The 23,445-nt window shown below is 42.9% G+C and overlaps 1 protein-coding gene across 9 annotated transcripts in view; it reads left to right on the plus strand.

The window, feature by feature from the left end:
• MYPN (myopalladin) overlaps positions 1-23,445 on the plus strand; it is a 152,385-nt gene that overhangs the window by 100,566 nt on the left and 28,374 nt on the right. For all 9 annotated transcript variants that reach the window (XM_044296590.1, XM_044296595.1, XM_044296592.1 and 6 more), the window contains 6 exons: positions 7,866-8,041; positions 8,826-8,877; positions 11,220-11,328; positions 13,941-14,006; positions 16,371-16,512; positions 18,878-18,901. In XM_044296590.1, the coding sequence (XP_044152525.1) occupies positions 7,866-8,041; positions 8,826-8,877; positions 11,220-11,328; positions 13,941-14,006; positions 16,371-16,512; positions 18,878-18,901 (569 nt within the window). The remainder of the gene's footprint in view (positions 1-7,865; positions 8,042-8,825; positions 8,878-11,219; positions 11,329-13,940; positions 14,007-16,370; positions 16,513-18,877; positions 18,902-23,445) is intronic.

Here is a 23,445-nt window from a genome sequence, read left to right on the forward strand (position 1 = left end):
AAATGTGGTGGGAAAAAAATCCTGAATGATCATGATCGGCGATCACTTAAACGTGCGAAGGGAACTCAAGGGATTGGGACTGAACAGCTGTGTAGCCATAAGAAAACCACTAATCAGTGAGACAAACCAGAAAAAAGGCTTCAATTTGCTAGGGAGCATAAAGATTGGACTCTGGAGCAATGGAAGAAGGTCATGTGGTCTGATGAGTCCAGATTTACCCTGTTCCAGAGTTAAGGGCGCATCAGGGTAAGAAGAGAGGCAGATGTAGTGATGCACCCATCATGCCTAGTGCCTACTGTACAAGCCTGTGGGGGCAGTGCTATGATCTGGGGTTGCTGCAGATGGTCAGGTCTAGGTTTAGCAACAGTATGTGCTCCAAGAACGAGGTCGGCTGACTACCTGAACATACTGAATGATCAGGTTATTCCATCAATGGATTTTTTCTTTCCTAATGGCTTGGGAATATTTCAAGATGACAATGCCAGGATTCATCGGGCTCAAATTGTGAAAGAGTGGTTCAGGGAGCATGATACATAATTTTCACATGGATTGGCCACCACAGTTCAGACCTTAACCCCATTGAGAATATTTGGGATGTGCTGGAGAAGGCTTTGTGCAGCAGTCAGACTCTACCATCATCAATGCAAGATCTTGGTGAAAAAGTAATGCAACACTGGATGGAAATAAATCTTGTGACATTGCAGAAGCTTAACGAAACAATGCCACAGCGAATGCGTGCCGTGATCAAAGCTAAAGGCGGTTCAACAAAATATTAGAGTGTGTGACCTTTTTTTTTGGTGGCAACTTTTTTTGGGACAGGCATTGTATAAGAAAAGGGATTGTCTAATAATATCTGCATCATGTGTTATCAATTTATAATGAAAACCCATGCAATTTTCTAATATACTTTGAATTCTGTTCTTAAATTTAGTTTTTAAATCTCATATTCTTGAACTGAATAGGGACATTTTGCTACTTCCAAGACATAAAACCCATATAGACCTAAAGGGCCCTATACAGCCAAACCTGTTGTTTTTGGAGGGGCCAGACAACAATCTGAAGTGTATACGTTAGGCTCCTTTCACACTTGCATTGTGATTTTCAGGTATTGAGATCTGGCAGGCAGAGCCATGGCGCTACGCACCTTAACCCTCTCACATGAAGTCCAGCGGCCTAGACCCGCCAGTCTTCTCCTCCTCCTTCCAGCTGCAGGGTGACTTCCTGGACACCACCTCTTGCAGCCTTTAGGGTGCAAACATTCCCTCAGGCTCTTAAAGGGCCGACACACGCACGCTCTAATCTTTCCCAGCCGTTGGCTGGTCACCCAAGGATACTTAAGGCATCTTCTCCTGGATTGACCCACCTCCTTCTACTCATCCCCATTGCACTTTTTGTGGCAAGGGAAGTAGAAAAGTTCAAAAAGTCAAAATTTTTGTCACTAAACGGCTCTGGGGACAAAAATTGCTACTTTTGTATGTCAGAAAAATGCTGTACAAAGGTAGTACATTCCCCCATGGACTTTCCTTGCCGCAGCAGTATTTCCTTCACACAGTCTCTTCAAGCTTTATATGACATGCTAACACAACATACACTTGGGTTTTAGAAAAACACAAATGTATCACATGGCAGGAACATTTTTCTTATCACGTACAGTTGCAAGAAAAAGTATGTGAACCTTTTGGAATGATATAGATTTCTGCACAAATTGGTCATAAAATGTGATCTGATCTTCATCTAAGTCTCATAAAATGTGATCTGATCTTCATCTAATTCACAACAATAGACAATCACAGCCTGCTTAAACTAATAACACACAAAGAATTAAATGTTACCATGTTCAGCAATAACTTCAACCAAACGTTTCCTGTAGTTGCAGATCAGACGTGCACAACGGTCAGGAGTAATTCTTGACCATTCTTCTTTACAGAACTGTTTCAGTTCAGCAATATTCTTGGGATGTCTGGTGTGAATCGCTTTCTTGAGATCATGCCACAGCATCTCAATCGGGTTGAGGTCAGGACTCTGACTGGGCCACTCCAGAAGGCGTATTTTCCTCTGTTTAAGCCATTCTGTTGTTGATTTACTTCTATGCTTTGGGTCGTTGTCCTGTTGCAACACCCATCTTCAGTTGAGCTTCAGCTGGTGGACAGATGGCCTTAAGTTCTCCTGCAAAATGTCTTGATAAACGTTGGAATTCATTTTTCCTTTGATGATAGCTATCCGTCCAGGCCCTGACGCAGCAAAGCAGCCCGAAACCATGATGCCCCCACCACCATACTTCACGTTTGGGATGAGGTTTTGATGTTGGTGTGCTGTGCCTCTTTTTCTCCACACATATTGTTCTGTGTTTCTTCCAAACAACTCAACTTTGGTTTCATCTGTCCACAGAATATTTTGCCAGTACTGCTGTGGAACATCCAGGTGCTCTTGTGCAAACTGTAAACGTGCAGCAATGGTTTTTTTTGGACACCAGTGGCTTCATCTGTGGTATCCTCCCATTAAATCTATTTTTGTTTAGTGTTTTACATATCGTAGATTCGCTAACAGGGATGTTAGCATATGCCAAAGTTTTATGTAAGTCTTTAGCTGACACTCTAGGATTCTTCTTCACCTCATTGAGCAGTCTGCGCTGTGCTCTTGCAGTCATCTTTACAGGACAGCCACTCCTAGGGAGAGTAGCAGCAGTGCTTAACTTTCTCCAGTATAGACAATATGTCTTACCGTGGACTGATGAACAGCAAGGCTTTTGGAGATACTTTTATAACCCTTTCCAGCTTTATGCAAGTCAACAATTCTTAATTGTAGGTCTTCTGAGAGCTCTTTTGTGTGAGGCATCAGTCACATCAGGTAATGCTTCTTGTGAAAAGCAAACCCAGAACTGGTGTGTGTTTTTTATAGGGCAGGGCAACTGTAACCAACACCTCCAATCTCATCTCATTGATTGGACTTCAGTTGGGTGACACCTCACTCCAATTAGCTCTTGGAGATGTCATTAGTCTAGGGGTTCACATACTTTTTCCACCTGCACTGTGAATATTTACATGGTGTGTTCAATAAAAACATAGTAACATTTAATTCTTTGTGTGTTATTAGTTTCAGCAGACTGTGATTGTCTATTGTTGTGAAATTACATGAAGATCAGATCACATTTTATGACCAATTTGTGCAGAAATCCATATCATTGCAAAGGGTTCACATACTTTTTCTTGCAACTGTATGAATTTAAATTTCTTCTATATTTTACATCTGAATTTTAGAACATATTCTTTCCTTTGGGTTTTCGTAATACTAACCACAGGAGTGAAGGTTGCACAGGAGAAGGGGGTTGCTCCCATTAAAAAATTTGCTGTGGGACCCAGTCAGTTCCATTTACTCCACTGTCTGATACATATTGGTCTTAGGGTACCTTCACACTTGCGGCAGGAACGGATCCGACAGGCTGTTCACCCTGTCGGATCTGTCCTTCCGCCATTTCGCCGTGCCACCGGACCGCCGCTCCTTCCCCATTGACTATAATAGGGACGGGGGCAGTGCGCGGCGAAAGGCCGCCGGACTAAAAGTCCTGCATGTCCAACTTTTTAGTCCGGCAGCCTCTGACTGCGAACTGCCGTACTGCGCCGGAGCTCCGCCCCTGCGTACTGCGCCGGAGCGGCGGTCCAGCGGCACGGCGAAATAGTGGAAGGACAGATCCGACAGGGTGAACAGCCTGTCGGATCTGTCCTGCCGCAAGTGTGAAAGTACCCTTAAAGAGAACCTTTCACCACCAAATACAGTGCAGTCTGCAGGCAGCATGTTATAGGGCAGGAGGAGCTCAACAGATATATAGGGGGTCATTTATTAAGACCGGTATTTTAGACGCCTTAATACCTCTTTAGCTGGCAGTGGATCCGCCAAATTTATGTAGAGGCACTAGCCTCTACATAACTTCAGCGTATCCACCGCCTTTCTAAATGTAAGACAGCTTCCTTTCTGGCGTAGATTTAGACAATTTTCTACACCTAATACAAGTGTAGAAAATGATAAATGAGATGGGCCTGCTGGTCCGCCCTCTTCTCCACCCATGCCACAGCCCCTTGTTTAGACCTGCACCGCTATCTGTTACAGATATATACGCCAAAAGGTGCCATATAATCTGCTTGTAAGTGACCCCCATAGTTTTGTGGACAAAGATTTAGTAAAACTCGTAATTTATACAATTTTATCTCTGATCTTTTAGCGTCCAGTTGTACACAAGACAGTTGTTTTCAGTGACTGAGAGATACTTTTACATCTGCATTTTTGCTGGCTACGTCAGGAGATCAGCAAAAACGCATCCGGTCAATAATACAACCATCTGCATCCATTCAAAAACGGATCCAACTCCATTGACTTACATTGTGTTTCATGCCGGATCCCTCTTGCTCAGTATCCCATGAAGCACACAAAAACACTGCAGCGGTATTGTGTCCACCATGGGAACGCAACAAACCGGAGTGGAATGCATTCTGATGCACTCCGTTCCGGTTTGTTCAGTTTTGTCCCCATTGACTATGAAGTGGGACAAAACTGAAACACTGTGCTGCAGTTTTGAGAGTCTCTGCCGGATCTCAAAACCGGACAGCACAACGCAGATGTGAAAGTTGTCTAAACCACAATGTCTTGTAGGGCTAGCACAGCTGAATATGACGATACCTTTTTACTTATCAACCCGTTGCTTCATTCTGGAGAAAAAGAACATATGAAAATTAGCAGTTAAATGCACCAAGGGTGGACCCAAAAAACTCTGTGCACCTTTGCTCCTTCTGCTTCCTCTGCCAGCTCTTCTTACTCCCGATTGATTGACACCATTGATCAGAATCACTGCAAAAACCTGGCATTGAGCGAAAATGGAAAAGAAACCCTGTAAATTGTTTACATATAGAGATTTGCAGGCGATCAAGTTCATTCCTATGAATAGCATGATCTTAGAAATCGCACAACAAAATGTCTAGGTCTAGCCCGACCCCTCGTAGTCACTGTTTACCTATTAATACCGCACAAGGACTACTGGCTTCCAAGTGGCAGCTAAACAAACATCAATGATTAAAAGTAATTCTGGTGATGAATGCGCTGCTCTGTGTGACAGACTGCTGCATCAACAGGAGACAGGACACAAATAAATCAAACCTTCCTGTAATGAGATGCTAACATGAAAAGCATGAGCGTCTTCAAATAACAAGTCTGAGTGGTTGTGGTTGAGTGTTGTACTGGTCCAACAGACGTCAATGATTCTGGGATTTATGGTTAGAATTTCATTCCATAGCAGGAGTACTCAAGTAATTTCTGTAGAGGTCCACAAACCTGAGTCTGCCGTTGGGTGAAGGTCCAAACCACAAAAAAAAAAATGTAAGGAGGGACAACACTGGTTGCATGCAACACCTCTAATCCTACCCAATACCCTTATGGCGCCCAACACAATAAGAATGTCCTCTTAGTACCACCTCACAATAGTGATGCTCTTTAGTGTCCCCCTAAACATTAGTCATGTCTCTTAGTGCCCCCCTTACACAGTACGAAACCCTTTTAGTGCACCCAACCCAGTATGATGCCCTTTTAGTGCTTTCCTTCACAGTATGAAACCCCTTTAGTGCCCCCCAACAGAGTATGATGCCCTTTTTGTGCTTTCCTTCACAGTATGAAACCCCTTTAGTGCCCCCCAACACTGTATGATGTCCCCTTAGTGCCTTCCCACACAGTATGAGGCCTCCTTACTTCCTCGGCACACAGTATTATGCCCCCTTAGCGCCACCATGCAGTATGTTGTTCCTGATTCCCCCCCACAGCAGAATGAGACCCCCCTTAAATGGCTCCCACACAAAGTGATGCCCTCTAAGTTCCCTGCCTGCAGTATGATGTCCCCTTAGGTGGCCACCACACTCATAGTGATGTGCCTTAAGGGGCGCCCTCACAGATTAATGCCCCCCTTAAATGGCCCTCCCAGGGTACTGCCCCATTAAGTGGCTCTCCACACACAGTGATGCTTCTTTAAGTGCCTCCCTCCCATGTATGGCATTATGCGCAAGGGCTTTATGGAGCAGCTGTTGTGCTCAGCCTGCTCCGTATATGTCGGGTGCGGACTGTATAATAACGCCCGACCACAATGACCGGGATTGGCGATAACACCATAGCCAGTCACTTAACCCCTCAGGTGCCGCATGCAATAGCCATCGCTGTATCTTTGAGGTTAGGCAGAGGGAGGGGACTACATCTGCCTTCTTATCAGAGCCCCCACAGTGAAATCGCAGGCTCCAATCGTTTACCATGACAGCCTGGTGTCTGCTGAAGGCCTGTCATGGTAAACTGCCTGTAAAGCTGTGCACAAGGCACAGCTTCACAGACAGGCAATCAAAAATTAGAAAATAGTTTTTATTATGGTCTCTAGATCAGAAGATCCCCCAAAGGGAACTAAAAGTATTTGAGTGAAAGGTAAAAAAAAGTTAAAAAAATATTAAGAAAATATAAAAAAAAAAAAATCACCCACCTTTCTAAACTTTACATATTAAAATAAATAAACAACAACAAAAAATAAACATCACAGGTATCTCCACGTCCAAAGATGTCTGAACTATTAAAATATTAAAATATTTTTGCTGCGCGGTGAATTCGATAAAAAAAACAGAAAACGTGAGATTCGCCATTCGCTCAGGTGGAGTGCACTTTTCAGGGGCATGTCCTTTCTGCTGCAGCTGGAGGCAGTTGAGGGATGGAACTGAGCACGTGCTTCCATCTCAATGAGCAGATGAGCAGAACAGAGAAATTAAAAAAGAGCAAACAGCAGGCGGCACTATACAAGTAAGTTTCAGTGAATAAGGCCTCATGCTCACGACCGTGGTGTGTTTTGCGGTCCACAAATCACGGATTCGCAAAGCACGAATGGCATCCGTGCGGGTTCGCAATTTGCAGAACGGCACGGACAGCCTTCAATATAAATGCCTATTCTTGTCCGCAAAGCGCGGACAAGAATAGGACATGTTATTTTTTTTTGCGGGGCCACGGAACGGAGCAACGGATGCGGACAGCACTCAGAGTGCTGTCCACATCTTTTTACGGCCCCATTGAAGTGAATGGGTCCGCATCCGAGCTGCCAAAACGGCGGCTTGGATGCGGGACAAAACAACGGCCGTGTGCATGAGGCCTAACTCAGTGGCTATACTAAATTTTTAGTGACATGCAATTACCAAAGTATTCAGATTCAGGTGCTGGTTTGAAAAAATGTAGATTATTTTTCGTTGGACAACCCCTTTAGTAAGAACCAGTACCTCCCCCTAAAGAGCATACTAAGTTCTAAACACCATAAGTAGCAAATCCCTAATATGATTTTAGTCTCAGTAATGCTGCCTGGTGCCCTACCTTTACATGAAAGGTCTCAAAATTACGACTAGCCGCCTGTATTGTGTCAGTGATATATGCATCCTGTATTTTGCTGACAGGTCTACAGGGAAGCTTAGCATTCCTCCTGCAGGGTATTAATGGAACAGTTGTGTGGTCGCTGTACCTCGTAAATCGTTCTCAGATACAATGGGGGTAGATTAATCATTGTGTTGGAAAAAGGTCCTTAAAGTATCTGAAAAACAGACGACTATGTGGCTTACTAATGTGCGCATGTATGTGTCAGATTAGATTGTCGTCGAGGACTGCTATGGAATAGGTTGGAGATATATAAGTAATAGAAAGTAAATCAAATTAATACTATTATGCATATCCGCTGGGTCTGAGTATGCTTACTTGTACTGATCTCCACAAATTAGCAAAGGTGCTTCTGAGGGGGGAAAAAACTGATTTTTTCATATTATTACCATCACTGTTATGTCCAACAAGAATATGAATTGTATGTTTTCATGTTACAGGTGGTACTGTGAAGGAAAAGAACTTGAAAATTCTCCATATATCCAAATCCAGAGAACAGGAGATGTGAACACCTTAGTTATTACGGAAGCTTTTGAAGAAGATACAGGACGTTACTCTTGCTTTGCATCCAATATTTATGGAACAGACTCATCAAGTGCAGAGATATATGTAGAAGGTAATGAACATCTAATGAATCCAGTTATTCCACACACGGATATTACAACTGTGAGGCTGCACACATAAGTCTATGGACAGTTCTTAGAATAGGTTAAATATAGACAATGGTGGAACACAGCAGATATGACTCTGATGATTACAAATAGGCAAGGTTGACAGGGAACACTGGCGGTGACGCAGTTCTCTGGATCGTATCACATTTCACTTTCCATGCAGTGTTTGAACAATGGTTAAGTTCTTTAAATAGTTCATCTCTGTCATTAAGTGTCGCCAAAACCAACAAAATCTCAAATAAGTATGACATGTACATAGACGCCAACATTGAAACAATAGAGAACGTTTTATGCTGGGGCGATGCTCTGACGTGTCGTTCAACAGCAAGCCTCAGAAAAGTTGTACGACCAAAAACATTTGTGTGACTTGTCTACAACTTGCTGTTGCAGAAAGGTTGCAGTTGCATACAACTTGTATAGTGGCCTACGTTGACATAGTTGCATGTGACTTTCAACCTAAAATCCAACAGTGTTGTATCCTTGTGACTGATGTTTCGCAGTCACGGTCAGTCGTATGACTCAACGCAACCCCATCAACAAGCAGTAGATGCGTTGTCACAATGGACATTGCCATCTTCATGTTACACAACACATCGCCCTCGCCTTAGTGTGATACACAAGGCAGAGCGCAGACTCTGAATATAATGAGAGTAGGTCATTATGACCAAGAAACTTCAAGGATAACATTCTAAGATGTTCTAAGATAGTCACTTTCTTTTATCTGGTCAGGTGCGTCCTCATCGGAATCTGAAGGTGAAACCACCAAGACTGACATGGATCAGTACGTATGTGTTGTTCAGAGTCACTTTGTAAAATAACATTTGCTCTTATGAAGGTTTTCAGATGATATAGAGGTCTAATCTGCGCAGCCTTTCTGCAAACTGCATAATCCTGGCTTCAGCGGTAGGGACTGAAAGTCATCTTCTAGTTACGGCCAATGTCTGGAAGTTCTGGTGACACATATCAATATAGAGCATACGTAGTTATACGATTGTGCCTAGAATGTAGACGTATAGTCCAGCCCCACCGCCAAACAGTCATCAGAACCTCACCACCCCAACAACCCATATCCTAACCCTAAAATAGAGCACTTTCAGAAATGCTTCTTTTCACCACCATATGTGTCAGAACTTTGTGACCTCCTGACATGACCTAAACCTCTGAGGGCGATTCCTAGGCTTTACCATAGTCAGCAGAACTCCCTTATAAATAATTATAATTATAAGGGGGAACTCCAATATCTCATGGAATTTCTCTTTAAATGGTTGAGTACTTGATGTGTTTCTAGATGAAAAAGTTTAGAATGGTCTTTATTGATTAGAACTAGTTTTCTCAGGATGAGCAAATTTAAAGGGGTTAGGGTTTTGATATTGATGACCTATCCAGCTGACACCAGCTGCTGATGGTGGCGGCTGTTCCTGTGCCGCTGCCATCATTGTACCATAAATACATGGCATAGTGCGCTAACATTCAGCACAATTTGCATATTCCTCAGTTGGAAGATACATTTTCCTGTATTGTAGAGATCTAAAAGTTTATGTTTGGTCTCACAGTTAAGGGAAAAATGTAAGTTTCCAAACATTAGTTGCATGTTTTATATTAACTGAAAAATATATATTTTTTGATATTAACAGATCCGCTATGTGGTTTCCGTCTTGCCCTATACAGACATTATTATCCATAACACAGATATCATAGATTATTTAGTGTCCAGTAAAGCACATAAAGGGAGGGTTCAATCTTTATATAAGTACATGATTGATCATGATGTCTCTACATTATTCTATAATTCTAGGAAACTTTGGGAATGGGATCTGGGACGTATTTACCTGAGCAATTAGGTTCCTATATCTGTAAAGAATAAATCAAGGCAACTGGACGTACTGTAGATTTCTTGAAAACGTTTCACTCATTCTTCCAACGAGCTTTCTCAATTCTGAGTGACTGTACAAAAATTCTGGGAATAAATATGTAACTGAATTTTTGTACAGTCACTCAGAATTGAGAAAGCTCGTTGGAAGAACGAGTGAAACGTTTTCAAGAAATCTACAGTACGTCCAGTTGCCTTGATTTATTCTTTACAGATATACCATGACCTGGATAAATGAGAACAGACAATTAGGTTCCTAGCTTGCTTGTTCCTTGCTAAGGTGTTTGTTCCTGTTGTCTGCCCATGTACTGATCTCTGCCTGTTTATTGCTTTCTGACCCTCCGCTGCCTAACCCAACCTGTGCCTGTTTACCTTAGTGATCCTCTGCTGCCAGTCCTTGTACCAGTTTTATGTATTCACATGAAATTTGCCTGTCTAGACCTGCTTGTTACTGACTACAAGATTTGCCTGATACCTTGGTGCTCTGCTCCGGGGTCTCTGACCCCTGTGAGTCAGCTTTCAACCACACTGGGGCCACTCCAAGAGGTAGCTGACACAGTGTTTCCACACCCGCTGCTGTAACACTTAGTATATTCCGTTTTACAGAACTTTAATCATAAAATGACACAATGTATGATCTTATACTGGTTTTATACTTTTTTGCTTGTAGGGATTCTTCTAGGTGTCCTAAATGCATTGGGTTGGAGGCTGATTTTTTCATATGTGTTGGTTGTGTCCGATTAGTAATTGATTGTGGAGACAAGTTTTATTAATTTGGAAGGTTAAAATGGGACATGAATTAGAAATTAGGAATTAGATGCTTCCTGCTGTTTATTTAGTGACCTCTCTACATTCCCTAGAAATCTTGTGTTGATCAGGATCTTTGGTCTTCAGTTTTTTCTCTGTTAATTGCGAGAAAGTGGAAGTCATCGAAAGGACCATCTCATCATGCATGGCTCGAATTATTTCAACAGATGTATAAATATGAGAGTATGAGTAATTCTCCAGTAATAGTACCTAAGAAGAAATCTCTTGAGTTATGTGGAACCTTGTTTACACTGTATATAATGTGTTATAATAATACATATATTTTTATTGTATTATAATTTTTCTAACAATGCAGGTCTGATTACTAAGTTAATATGATTTCTGTTATATAAATTGTATTTATCATAATTATCATTCTAAACTATTTGTCTGAGGGTACCGGCATTCGCTTGGAACACAAACTTATCATTGTCATTGCTGTGAAGGTCACAAAGTGAAAATTTGTCAGAAGAAGTATCGAAACCTGCAGGCCTTCAAGAAATAAATGTTCCAATAACTGTTTTACAGCACGCGCAGCCAACAGTTACACAACCGGTGAGAAAATATTATATCATAAACCTAAATAATAATGTAGCCAGCAATTAAGACATGGCAGAAATACAATCTCTAACAATAGCTATGGTTGGTATTAGAAAATCGGCTGCATGCTTGTAATCAACTCACATATATTCCACTGGAGACTGTGCTTCTGAGTTTTGGTGCACATTCTGCACAGAAAATCCGCTACAGATTCACTGTCTGAACTTGGCTACAGATATTGGTTATCCCATAATTGATGTAAAAATAGCAAATGCAGAAATAATAAAAAATAATAATAAAATAGTACATGGCAATCTTATTTCTAGCAAAACTAGAACAAACCCTACACCTCACATTGTTCCAGAGATCTGCCCATTCGTTGTTCTAGTTGCCCTGTGTGATTCAGGCTGACAGCTCCGGGGTAATGCCCTTTCTCAGGGGACATGTCCTTTTTCAGGGGTTACTTTTTTCTGTTGCAGCTGTTTACTTGTGACTGTCACAGCTTCTAACAGTAGATATGGCTGTGGTAGTTGAAGGATGGAACTGAGGATGTGCGTCCACCTCAGTAGGTGGACGTGCACATTACTATGCAGATTAAACACCATGGATCTCCATGATAATGAAGTAAAGAGGATATCTCAGAACTGCATTTATGTAACAGAAAGTAAAATGCAAAAGTAACAAATTGTTTGCGCTGAATTATATTAAAAGAACGTTTAATGGTGGCACAACTCTTTTAAGAAGTTAATACGTCCAGTTCATTGGCACATTAGTTTATCCTGGAAGACCAAGGATAAAGTACAAACCAGATTCCCCCAAAAATGGGACACTATACAAATCGTGAATAAAAACTGAATGTAATGATGTGGAGATGGCAAATGTCAATATTTTATTTGTAATAGAACGTAGATGACAGATCAAACATTTAATCCGAGTAAATGTATCATTTTAAAGGAAAAATACATTGATTCAAAATTTCACGGTGTCAACAAATCCCCAAAAAGTTGGGACAAGTAGCAATAAGAGGCTGGAAAAAGTAAATTTGAGCATAACGAAGAGCTGGAAGACCAATTAACACTAATTAGGTCAATTGGCAACATGATTGGGTATAAAAAGAGCTTCTCAGAGTGGCAGTGTCTCTCAGAAGCCAAGATGGGTAGAGGATCACCAATTCCCACAATGTTGCGCAGAAAGATAGTGGAGCAATATCAGAAAGGTGTTACCCAGCGAAAAATTGCAAAGACTTTGCATCTATCATCATCAACTGTGCATAACATCATCTGAAGATTCAGAGAATCTGGAACAATCTCTGTGCGTAAGGGTCAAGGCCGTAAAACCATACTGGATGCCCGTGATCTCCGGGCCCTTAAACGACACTGAACCACAAACAGGAATGCTACTGTAAAGGAAATCACAGAATGGGCTCAGGAATACTTCCAGAAACCATTGTCAGTGAACACAATCCACCGTGCCATCTGCCGTTGCCAGCTGAAACTCTACAGTGCAAAGAAGAAGCCATTTCTAAGCAAGATCCACAAGCTCAGGCGTTTTCAACGGGCCAGGGATCATTTAAAATGGAGTGTGGCAAAATGGAAGACTGTTCTGTGGTCAGACGAGTCACGATTCGAAGTTCTTTTTGGAAATCTGGGACGCCATGTCTTCCGGACCAAAGAGGACAAGGACAACCCAAGTTGTTATCAACGCTCAGTTCAGAAGCCTGCATCTCTGATGGTATGGAGTTGCATGAGTGCGTGTGGCACGGGCAGCTTGCATGTCTGGAAAGGCACCATCAATGCAGAAAAATATATTCAGGTTCTAGAACAACATATGCTCCCATCCAGACGTCATCTCTTTCAGGGAAGACCCTGCATTTTTCAACAAGATAATGCCAGACCACATCATGGCTGCATAGGAGAAGGATCCGGGTACTGAAATGGCCAGTCTGCAGTCCAGATCTTTCACCTATAGAGAACATTTGGCGCATCATAAAGAGGAAGGTGCAACAAAGAAGGCCCAAGACGATTGAACAGTTAGAGGCCTGTATTAGACAAGAATGGGAGAGCATTCCTATTTCTAAACTTGAGAAACTGGTCTCCTCGGTCCCCAGACGTCTGTTGAGTGTTGTAAGAAGAAGGGGAGATGCCACACAGTGGTGAAAATGGCCTTATCCCAACTGGGGATTTGTTGACACCATGAAATTCTGATTCAACATATTTTTCCCTTAAAATGGTACATTGTCTCAGTTTAAACTTTTGTTCCGTGATTTATGTTCTATTCTGAATAAAATATTAGAAGTTGGCACCTCCACATCATTGCATTCAGTATTTATTCACGATTTGTATAGTGTCCCAACTTTTTGGGAATCCGGTTTGTACATTGTAATGACATAAAAAAAAAGATGGTTTCTTAGTTTGTTATTTTATATCAGACACTCTTAGTCTCAACATGTTTCACTATCTTTATAATAACGTCACAAACACTAATGGTCAGCACTGCTGAAAGCCTCCTCCAAAAATCTCCTGGTGCAATAAAATAAGCGGCACAAGGACTGATATATAGTATGCCATTATGTAACTTTAATAATTGTTACCTAGAATTTTTGTAACGCTTCCATAAATCTCTCATAGAGTTCCACTACATACCTACAAGGGCTGGACGGAAGACCATTAATGGCTGCTCCGGTTTTTACAAAGGTGAAATATCTTTATTTCCTATAGTTTATTTTGTTATATATGTAAGTCTGAATCATTTTACCATGTATACAATATAATTTATGTGTTCTATGACAGTAACATAACGTAGTGACATAATTTGTAAGGCTGAAAAAAGACATCTATCCATCCAGTTCAGCCTGTTATCCGGCAAAGTTCATCCAAAGAAGGTAAAAAAGAAACCCCTGTGAGGTAGAAGCCAATTTTACCCACTTTAGGGGAAAAAAATTCCTTCCCAACTCCAAACAAGCAGTCAGAATAAGAGCTCATGCACACAACCATAGGCGGCCTGTGCCCGTATTGCGGCCTGCAAACAGTGGGTCCACAATATACGGGCACTGGCCGCGTGCGCACAGTATGACGGATGTTGACCCATTCACTTAAAAGAGTCCGCAATCCAGGAGATACCACCGTGTCTCCTGGATTGCGGACTCTTTTAAGTGAATGGGTGCGGTGCGGTGCGGAACTGAGGCGCAGAAGCCCATGGAAGCACTGCAGAGTGTTTCCGTGAGTTTTCTGTCTGTGTCTCAGCACTGCAAAAAAGTCGAACGCAGACCCTATTCGAGTAAATACAGTCAGGTCCATAAATATTGGGACATCAACACAATTCCAACATTTTTGGCCCTATACACCACCACAATGGATTTGAAATGTAACCAACAAGATTTGCTTTAACTGCAGACAGCCAGCTTTAATTTGAGGGTATTTACATCCAAATCAGGTGAACGGTGTAGGAATTACAACAGTTTGCATATGTGCCTCCCACTTGTTAAGGGACCAAACGTAATGGTACAATTGGCCTCTCGGCTGTTCCATGGCCAGGCATTTGGAATATGTTGCTGTCTACTCTCAAGATGAGATCCAAAGAGCTGTCACTATCAATGAAGCAAGCCATCATTCAGCTGGGGAAAAAAAAACATCAGAGAGATAGCAAAAACATTAGGCGTGGCCAAAACAACTGTTTGGAACATTCTTAAAAAGAAGGAGCTCAGCAACACAAAAAGACACGAAAGACCACGGAAAACAACTGTGGTGGATGACTGAAGAATTCTTTCCCTGGTGAAGAAAACCCTCTTCACAACAGTTGGCCAGATCAAGAACACTCTCCAGGCGGTAGGTGTATGTGTGTCAAAGTCAACAATCAAGAGAAGACTTCACCAGAGTGAATACAGAGGGTTCACCACAAGATGTAAACCATTGGTGAGCCTCAAAAACAGGAAGGCCAGATTAGAGTTTGCCAAACGACATCTAAAAAGCCTTCACAGTTCTGAAACAACATCCTATGGACAGATGAGACCAAGATCAACTTGTACCAGAGTGATGGGAAGAGAAGATTATGGAGAAGGAAAGGAACTGCTCATGATCCTAAGCATACCACCTCATCAGTGAAGCATGGTGGTGGTAGTGTCATGGCGTGGGCATGTATGGCTGCCAATGGAACTGGTTCTCTTGTATTTATTAATGATGTGACTGCTGACAAAAGCAGCAGGATGCATTCTGAAGTGTTTTGGGCAATATTATCTGCTCATATTCAGCCAAATGTTTCGGAACTCATTGGACGGCGCTTCACAGTGCAGATGGACAATGACCCAAAGCATACTGCAAAAGCAACCAAAGAGTTTTTTAAGGGAAGGAAGTGGAATGTTATGCAATGGCCAAGTCAATCACCTGACCTGAATCCGTTTGAGCTTGCATTTCACTTGCTGAAGACAAAACTGAAGGGAAAATGCCCCAAGAACAAGCAGGAACTGAAGACAGTTGCAGTAGAGGCCTGGCAGAGCATCACCAGGGATGAAACCCAGCGTATTTTAAAGTCTATTCGTTCTAGACTTCAGGCTGTGATTGACTGCGAAGGATTTTGCAACCAAGTATTAAAAAGTGAAAGTTTGATTTATGATTATTATTATGTCCCATTTGGATGCAAATACCCTCAAATAAAAGCTGACAGTCTGCAGTTAAAGCACATCTTGTTCGTTTAATTTCAAATCCATTGTCAATGTCCCAATATTTATGGACCTGACTGTATGTCCGCAGGCAGCAGGCACTATAACCTGTGTGACACAGTAAAGGGAGTTGTATGGTGAGGCAGGTATTTTCCTCCCAGTGTGTGCTGCTGGACTGGTTAGCGGTGGGGTCAAACACTAGACTGGACTCATGTGCCGGTCCGGGTTTTGACAACACCTAGCTGCCTTTAAAAATACAGAAAGGATCTCTGTATTGGGATCTGAGGCTTGTGCTGGGCTCGGAGGTCTTATGATGGGTTTTACCGATTTTCACTAGTTTTATATTAATGCTGTTACTTTTGAATGAGTTTATCTATCTTATCCTGTCTGTCTTTTTTTTTAGTCATTGCAAGACATAACGTCATCTGAGGGTCAACTGGTTGTATTTGAGAGTCGAGTTAAGGGGTCTCCTTCTCCAAAGGTTGATTGGTACAGAGAAGGAACATTGATTGAAGATTCACCAGATTTTCGGATTTTACAGAAAAGTAATTTACTTACATTTAATTTTATACAATGCAGTATCTACACATATAAATATCTACTTTCTTACTGACATTTGAATCCCAGATTGTTGGTTATTTTAAAAGGAATGTGTCGCAAAGAAATTACCTTTTTTATCTTAAACATGGATTTTTAGAAACTTAAGATATATTTTCCATGTCATGATATATAAAAAAAAAATAGAAGCCTGTCATTTTCGCATAAGCCACTAAATCTAAAAATATGTCAAGATTTACTGTTCATGTTTATACGGATTACCTTTCAGCAGTCATCTCATTGTCATCACAGGCATGATTACAATTACAGGTATAGATAAGACAGGATCCTCCTTCAGAATAGATTATAGTCACAGCTTATTTACTCCCTTCTGACCTCTGCACTGGTACCGGCCTTGCCCGTGCTGCGAACCGCAAATTGCAGTACGCAATTCACGGGCACCGATCGTCTGCCTGCCGTCTGCAGAATCTGACCCATTCACTTGAATGGGGTCCAGAACCGCATCCGATGGTACTTTTTTGTGGTGAGGAAGCACGGACAGAAAACCCACGGAAGCACTCTGTAGAGCATCTCCCAGATTGCATTGCGGACCTATTCAAGTGTTTGTGGGCCGCAATACGGGCACGGCTGTGTGCATGAGTCCTTAGAAGTCAATGAGGTCAGGGTATGTTCACATGACTAAAAACAGATTAAAAACAGAAAATGGGTGTTTTTCACTTCAAATTTCACCAACAGTTTCCCCATTGATTTTTATGTTGAAAACTCCACCTTGTGCACAAAGTGTAAAAATGGTAAGAGTTTATTTTTCTCTAGATGATTTGGAAAATGCCTCAGAAGTGACATGTTACTTCTATGAAGCAGATTTGATTGTGGATTCCATAGAAGTCAAAAAGGGATTCAGAGAACTTCAGACAAATATTCCTCTTGTAAAAACTCCTTTAAAACCTCCACAAAATTACAAATCTGCCACCAAAAACCCTAACTATTTTTTCATGGTCCATGTGGCTGCTATAAAGCATATCTCTAAATAGGATGTTTTGACAAATTATTAGGGTCAAGGGCTAGTGGAAAAACTGCATGATTTATAAAATATAATGACAGAAAATAAAAAAAAACATCAAATATTCTAAAAATATATTTAACATAGAAACTCGTTTTAAACAATATGTGATGTTCTGATAACACATTCCCTTTAAGCTCTACCTAGAAATGTCCCCAGAATGATGGAAAATACACATTGTTTTCAATGCACATTGGCCTCCAACTACTTTTGGTGATCAGAATTACAGGGCAGCACCATGAAAATGTATTAATATAAAAGAAAAATCCAGTTTGCCATGTCTAATAGGATCACATTGGGGGATATTTATGAAACTGGTCTAAAGTAGAACTAGCTTAGTTGCCCATAGCAACCAATCAGATTCCACATTTCATTTTTCACAGCTCCTTTGGAAAATGAAAGGTGGAATCTGATTGGTTGCTATGGGGAACTAAGCCAGTTCTACTTTACACCAGTTTGATAGATCTCCCTTATTGTGTCTATACCATACATCACAAGTTTTGGTATTTGCATCAGAGCAAAAGTAACATATGAATAAAATGTATGAATTTCTGATCATATAAATAGTATCATATAGCAGCCCTATGGTTTCCACTGTCACAGCCACTGAATCTTAAAGTGTTTCAACGTCATCAATAATAATCAGGTAGCTGTAATTTTGTAATGTATTTTTTTTACCTTTATTGCTCCTATCTCCCGTTCTGGGCTGTGGTCACATGACCAGGTCCATGGAGTTCTTTCTTATTTCCTGTCATGTTATATCCATAGGTGGGGCAGTGATGGGGGAGTGTCTATGTAACTAGCTGGGTGGGAGAGGTTTTAAACTATCTGGGCATTGTCAGGGGCAGTGAAAGGGGAGTGTCTATATGTAAATAGCCGGGTGGGAGGAGCTATACACTAGCTGGGCGTTGTTAGGGGCGGTGCTGGAGCTGTGGCAGAGAAAGGAGAAGTGCATCATGGGTTTGGTTGGATACAACAACAGGAAGTGCTACATACAGGATGGAAGCAAACCAGAGGGATCGTTTTACATGGTGAAAATGGGTCAGGAGAGTCCAAACTGAAAAAGAAAAAGCATTGGGAAGTTGTACATGAGGTAAGCAACTATGCAAGCATATCACGGTAATCCCGAAAGACCTCTTTTAAAGTCTGAACATAAAGAAATGTTGGCTTTTCATAATCTTGCCGCATATTCGGTAGGTAGCTGGGTCAGTGATACTTAGTTTACAAGCTTATTAAGAAAACAGGTCAAAATCACAGAATGGAACTAACATCTTGATTTTATTTCCTTCTAGAACCTCGATCTATGGCTGAACCTGGTAAGAATAAAACTATCAGTGCAAGGCACCTTATTCAGTTATGATTCATGAGCAAAATGTGTACATCTGTACAGTATGTCATCAATTTCACTGTTTCGTTCACATGGCCTAAAGTGGCCAACTGAACTGTAGGTGACAGTAGCCTGAGATTTCATGCAATGTCTGTATTCATATTTTGGTCTACAACGACAGATCTGCAAAATACAGATACCTTCTAGGTGCATTCAGCATCCAGCAAAACGGACAAGATTAGGACATGTTCTGTCATTTGCATGGGCCCATAGAAATGAATAGGTCATTGTCCCAGAAAAGCCCAGTAGTGATAAAACTCCCCATAAGTGCCCCCATTAGTAGCAATGCATCCCATATTGTGCCCAATAATCATAATGCCACTACAGTACCGCAGTAATAATAATATAATCATAGTTCCCCCAGTACTTTTAAAGCCCCTCCCACAGTGCCCCTGTAGTTCGAATCCCCCTGCAGTGCCCCCTGTATTATAATTAGAGTTGAGCGAACACCTGGATGTTCGGGTTCGAGAAGTTCGGCCGAACATCCCGGAAATGTTCGGGTTCGGGATCCGAACCCGATCCGAACTTCGTCCCGAACCCGAACCCCATTGAAGTCAATGGGGACCCGAACTTTTCGGCACTAAAAAGGCTGTAAAACAGCCCAGGAAAGAGCTAGAGGGCTGCAAAAGGCAGCAACATGTAGGTAAATCCCCTGCAAACAAATGTGGATAGGGAAATGAATTAAAATAAAAATTAAATAAATAGAAATTAACCAAAATCAATTGGAGAGAGGTTCCATAGCAGAGAATCTGGCTTCCCGTCACCCACCACTGGAACAGTCCATTCTCAGATATTTAGGCCCCGGCACCCAGGCAGAGGAGAGAGGTCCCGTAACAGAGAATCTGTCTTCATGTCAGCAGAGAATTAGTCTGCATGTCATAGCAGAGAATGAGGCTTCACGTCAGCCACCACTGCAACAGTCCATTGGCATATATTTAGGCCCAGCACCCAGGCAGAGGAGGGAGGTCCCGTAACAGAGAATCTGTCTTCATGTCAGCAGAGAATTAGTCTGCATGTCATAGCAGAGAATGAGGCTTCACGTCAGCCACCACTGCAACAGTCCATTGGCATATATTTAGGCCCAGCACACACACAGGCAGAGGAGAGAGGTCCCGTAACAGAGAATCTGGCTTCATGTCAGCAGAGAATCAGTCTGCATGTCATAGCAGAGAATGAGGCTTCACGTCAGCCACCACTGCAACAGTCCATTGGCATATATTTAGGCCCAGCACACACACAGGCAGAGGAGAGAGGTCCCGTAACAGAGAATCTGGCTTCATGTCAGCAGAGAATCAGTCTGCATGTCATAGCAGAGAATGAGGCTTCACGTCAGCCACCACTGCAACAGTCCATTGGCATATATTTAGGCCCAGCACACACACAGGCAGAGGAGAGAGGTCCCGTAACAGAGAATCTGTCTTCATGTCAGCAGAGAATTAGTCTGCATGTCATAGCAGAGAATGAGGCTTCACGTCAGCCACCACTGCAACAGTCCATTGGCATATATTTAGGCCCAGCACACACACAGGCAGAGGAGAGAGGTCCCGTAACAGAGAATCTGGCTTCATGTCAGCAGAGAATCAGTCTGCATGTCATAGCAGAGAATGAGGCTTCACGTCAGCCACCACTGCAACAGTCCATTGGCATATATTTAGGCCCAGCACACACACAGGCAGAGGAGAGAGGTCCCGTAACAGAGAATCTGGCTTCATGTCAGCAGAGAATCAGTCTGCATGTCATAGCAGAGAATGAGGCTTCACGTCAGCCACCACTGCAACAGTCCATTGGCATATATTTAGGCCCAGCACACACACAGGCAGAGGAGAGAGGTCCCGTAACAGAGAATCTGTCTTCATGTCAGCAGAGAATCAGTCTGCATGTCATAGCAGAGAATGAGGCTTCACGTCAGCCACCACTGCAACAGTCCATTGGCATATATTTAGGCCCAGCACCCAGGCAGAGGAGGGAGGTCCCGTAACAGAGAATCTGTCTTCATGTCAGCAGAGAATTAGTCTGCATGTCATAGCAGAGAATGAGGCTTCACGTCAGCCACCACTGCAACAGTCCATTGGCATATATTTAGGCCCAGCACCCAGGCAGAGGAGGGAGGTCCCGTAACAGAGAATCTGTCTTCATGTCAGCAGAGAATTAGTCTGCATGTCATAGCAGAGAATGAGGCTTCACGTCAGCCACCACTGCAACAGTCCATTGGCATATATTTAGGCCCAGCACACACACAGGCAGAGGAGAGAGGTCCCGTAACAGACAATCTGGCTTCATGTCAGCAGAGAATCAGTCTGCATGTCATAGCAGAGAATGAGGCTTCACGTCACCCACCACTGCAACAGTCCATTGGCATATATTTAGGCCTAGCACACAGGCAGAGCAGAGAGGTCCCGTAACAGACAATCTGGCTTCATGACAGCAGAGAATCAGTCTGCATGTCATAGCAGAGAATCAGGCTTCACGTCAGCCACCACTGCAACAGTCCATTGTCATAAATTTAGGCCCAGCACCCAGGCAGAGGAGAGAGGTCCCGTAACAGAGGATCTGGCTTCATGTCAGCAGAGAATCAGTCTGCATGTCATAGCAGAGAATCAGGCTTCACGTCAGCCACCACTGCAACAGTCCATTGTCATAAATTTAGGCCCAGCACCCAGGCAGAGGAGAGAGGTCCCGTAACAGACAATCTGGCTTCATGTCAGCAGAGAATTAGTCTGCATGTCATAGCAGAGAATGAGGCTTCACGTCAGCCACCACTGCAACAGTCCATTGGCATATATTTAGGCCTAGCACACAGGCAGAGCAGAGAGGTCCCGTAACAGACAATCTGGCTTCATGACAGCAGAGAATCAGTCTGCATGTCATAGCAGAGAATGAGGCTTCACGTCACCCACCACTGCAACAGTCCATTGGCATATATTTAGGCCTAGCACACAGGCAGAGCAGAGAGGTCCCGTAACAGACGATCTGGCTTCATGTCAGCAGAGAATCAGTCTGCATGTCATAGCAGAGAATGAGGCTTCACGTCACCCACCACTGCAACAGTCCATTGTCATAAATTTAGGCCCAGCACCCAGGCAGAGGAGAGAGGTCCCGTAACAGACAATCTGGCTTCATGTCAGCAGAGAATTAGTCTGCATGTCATAGCAGAGAATGAGGCTTCACGTCAGCCACCACTGCAACAGTCCATTGGCATATATTTAGGCCTAGCACACAGGCAGAGGAGAGAGGTCCCGTAACAGACAATCTGGCTTCATGTCAGCAGAGAATCAGTCTGCATGTCATAGCAGAGAATGAGGCTTCACGTCACCCACCACTGCAACAGTCCATTGGCATATATTTAGGCCTAGCACACAGGCAGAGCAGAGAGGTCCCGTAACAGACAATCTGGCTTCATGACAGCAGAGAATCAGTCTGCATGTCATAGCAGAGAATGAGGCTTCACGTCACCCACCACTGCAACAGTCCATTGGCATATATTTAGGCCTAGCACACAGGCAGAGCAGAGAGGTCCCGTAACAGACGATCTGGCTTCATGTCAGCAGAGAATCAGTCTGCATGTCATAGCAGAGAATGAGGCTTCACGTCAGCCACCACTGCAACAGTCCATTGGCATATATTTAGGCCTAGCACACAGGCAGAGGAGAGAGGTCCCGTAACAGACAATCTGGCTTCATGTCAGCAGAGAATCAGTCTGCATGTCATAGCAGAGAATGAGGCTTCACGTCACCCACCACTGCAACAGTCCATTGGCATATATTTAGGCCTAGCACACAGGCAGAGCAGAGAGGTCCCGTAACAGACAATCTGGCTTCATGACAGCAGAGAATCAGTCTGCATGTCATAGCAGAGAATGAGGCTTCACGTCACCCACCACTGCAACAGTCCATTGGCATATATTTAGGCCTAGCACACAGGCAGAGCAGAGAGGTCCCGTAACAGACGATCTGGCTTCATGTGAGCAGAGAATCAGTCTGCATGTCATAGCAGAGAATGAGGCTTCACGTCACCCACCACTGCAACAGTCCATTGGCATATATTTAGGCCTAGCACACAGGCAGAGCAGAGAGGTCCCGTAACAGACAATCTGGCTTCATGTCAGCAGAGAATCAGTCTGCATGTCATAGCAGAGAATCAGGCTTCACGTCAGCCACCACTGCAACAGTCCATTGTCATAAATTTAGGCCCAGCACCCAGGCAGAGGAGAGAGGTCCCGTAACAGACAATCTGGCTTCATGTCAGCAGAGAATTAGTCTGCATGTCATAGCAGAGAATCAGGCTTCATGTCAGCCACCACTGCAACAGTCCATTGGCATATATTTAGGCCTAGCACACAGGCAGAGGAGAGGTTCATTCAACTTTGGGTAGCCTCGCAATATAATGGTAAAATGAAAATAAAAATAGGATTGAATGAGGAAGTGCCCTGGAGTCCAATAATATATGGTTATGGGGAGGTAGTTAATGTCTAAT

Source organism: Bufo gargarizans, chromosome 6 (assembly GCF_014858855.1).
Source record: "Bufo gargarizans isolate SCDJY-AF-19 chromosome 6, ASM1485885v1, whole genome shotgun sequence".
NCBI lineage: Eukaryota > Metazoa > Chordata > Amphibia > Anura > Bufonidae > Bufo > Bufo gargarizans.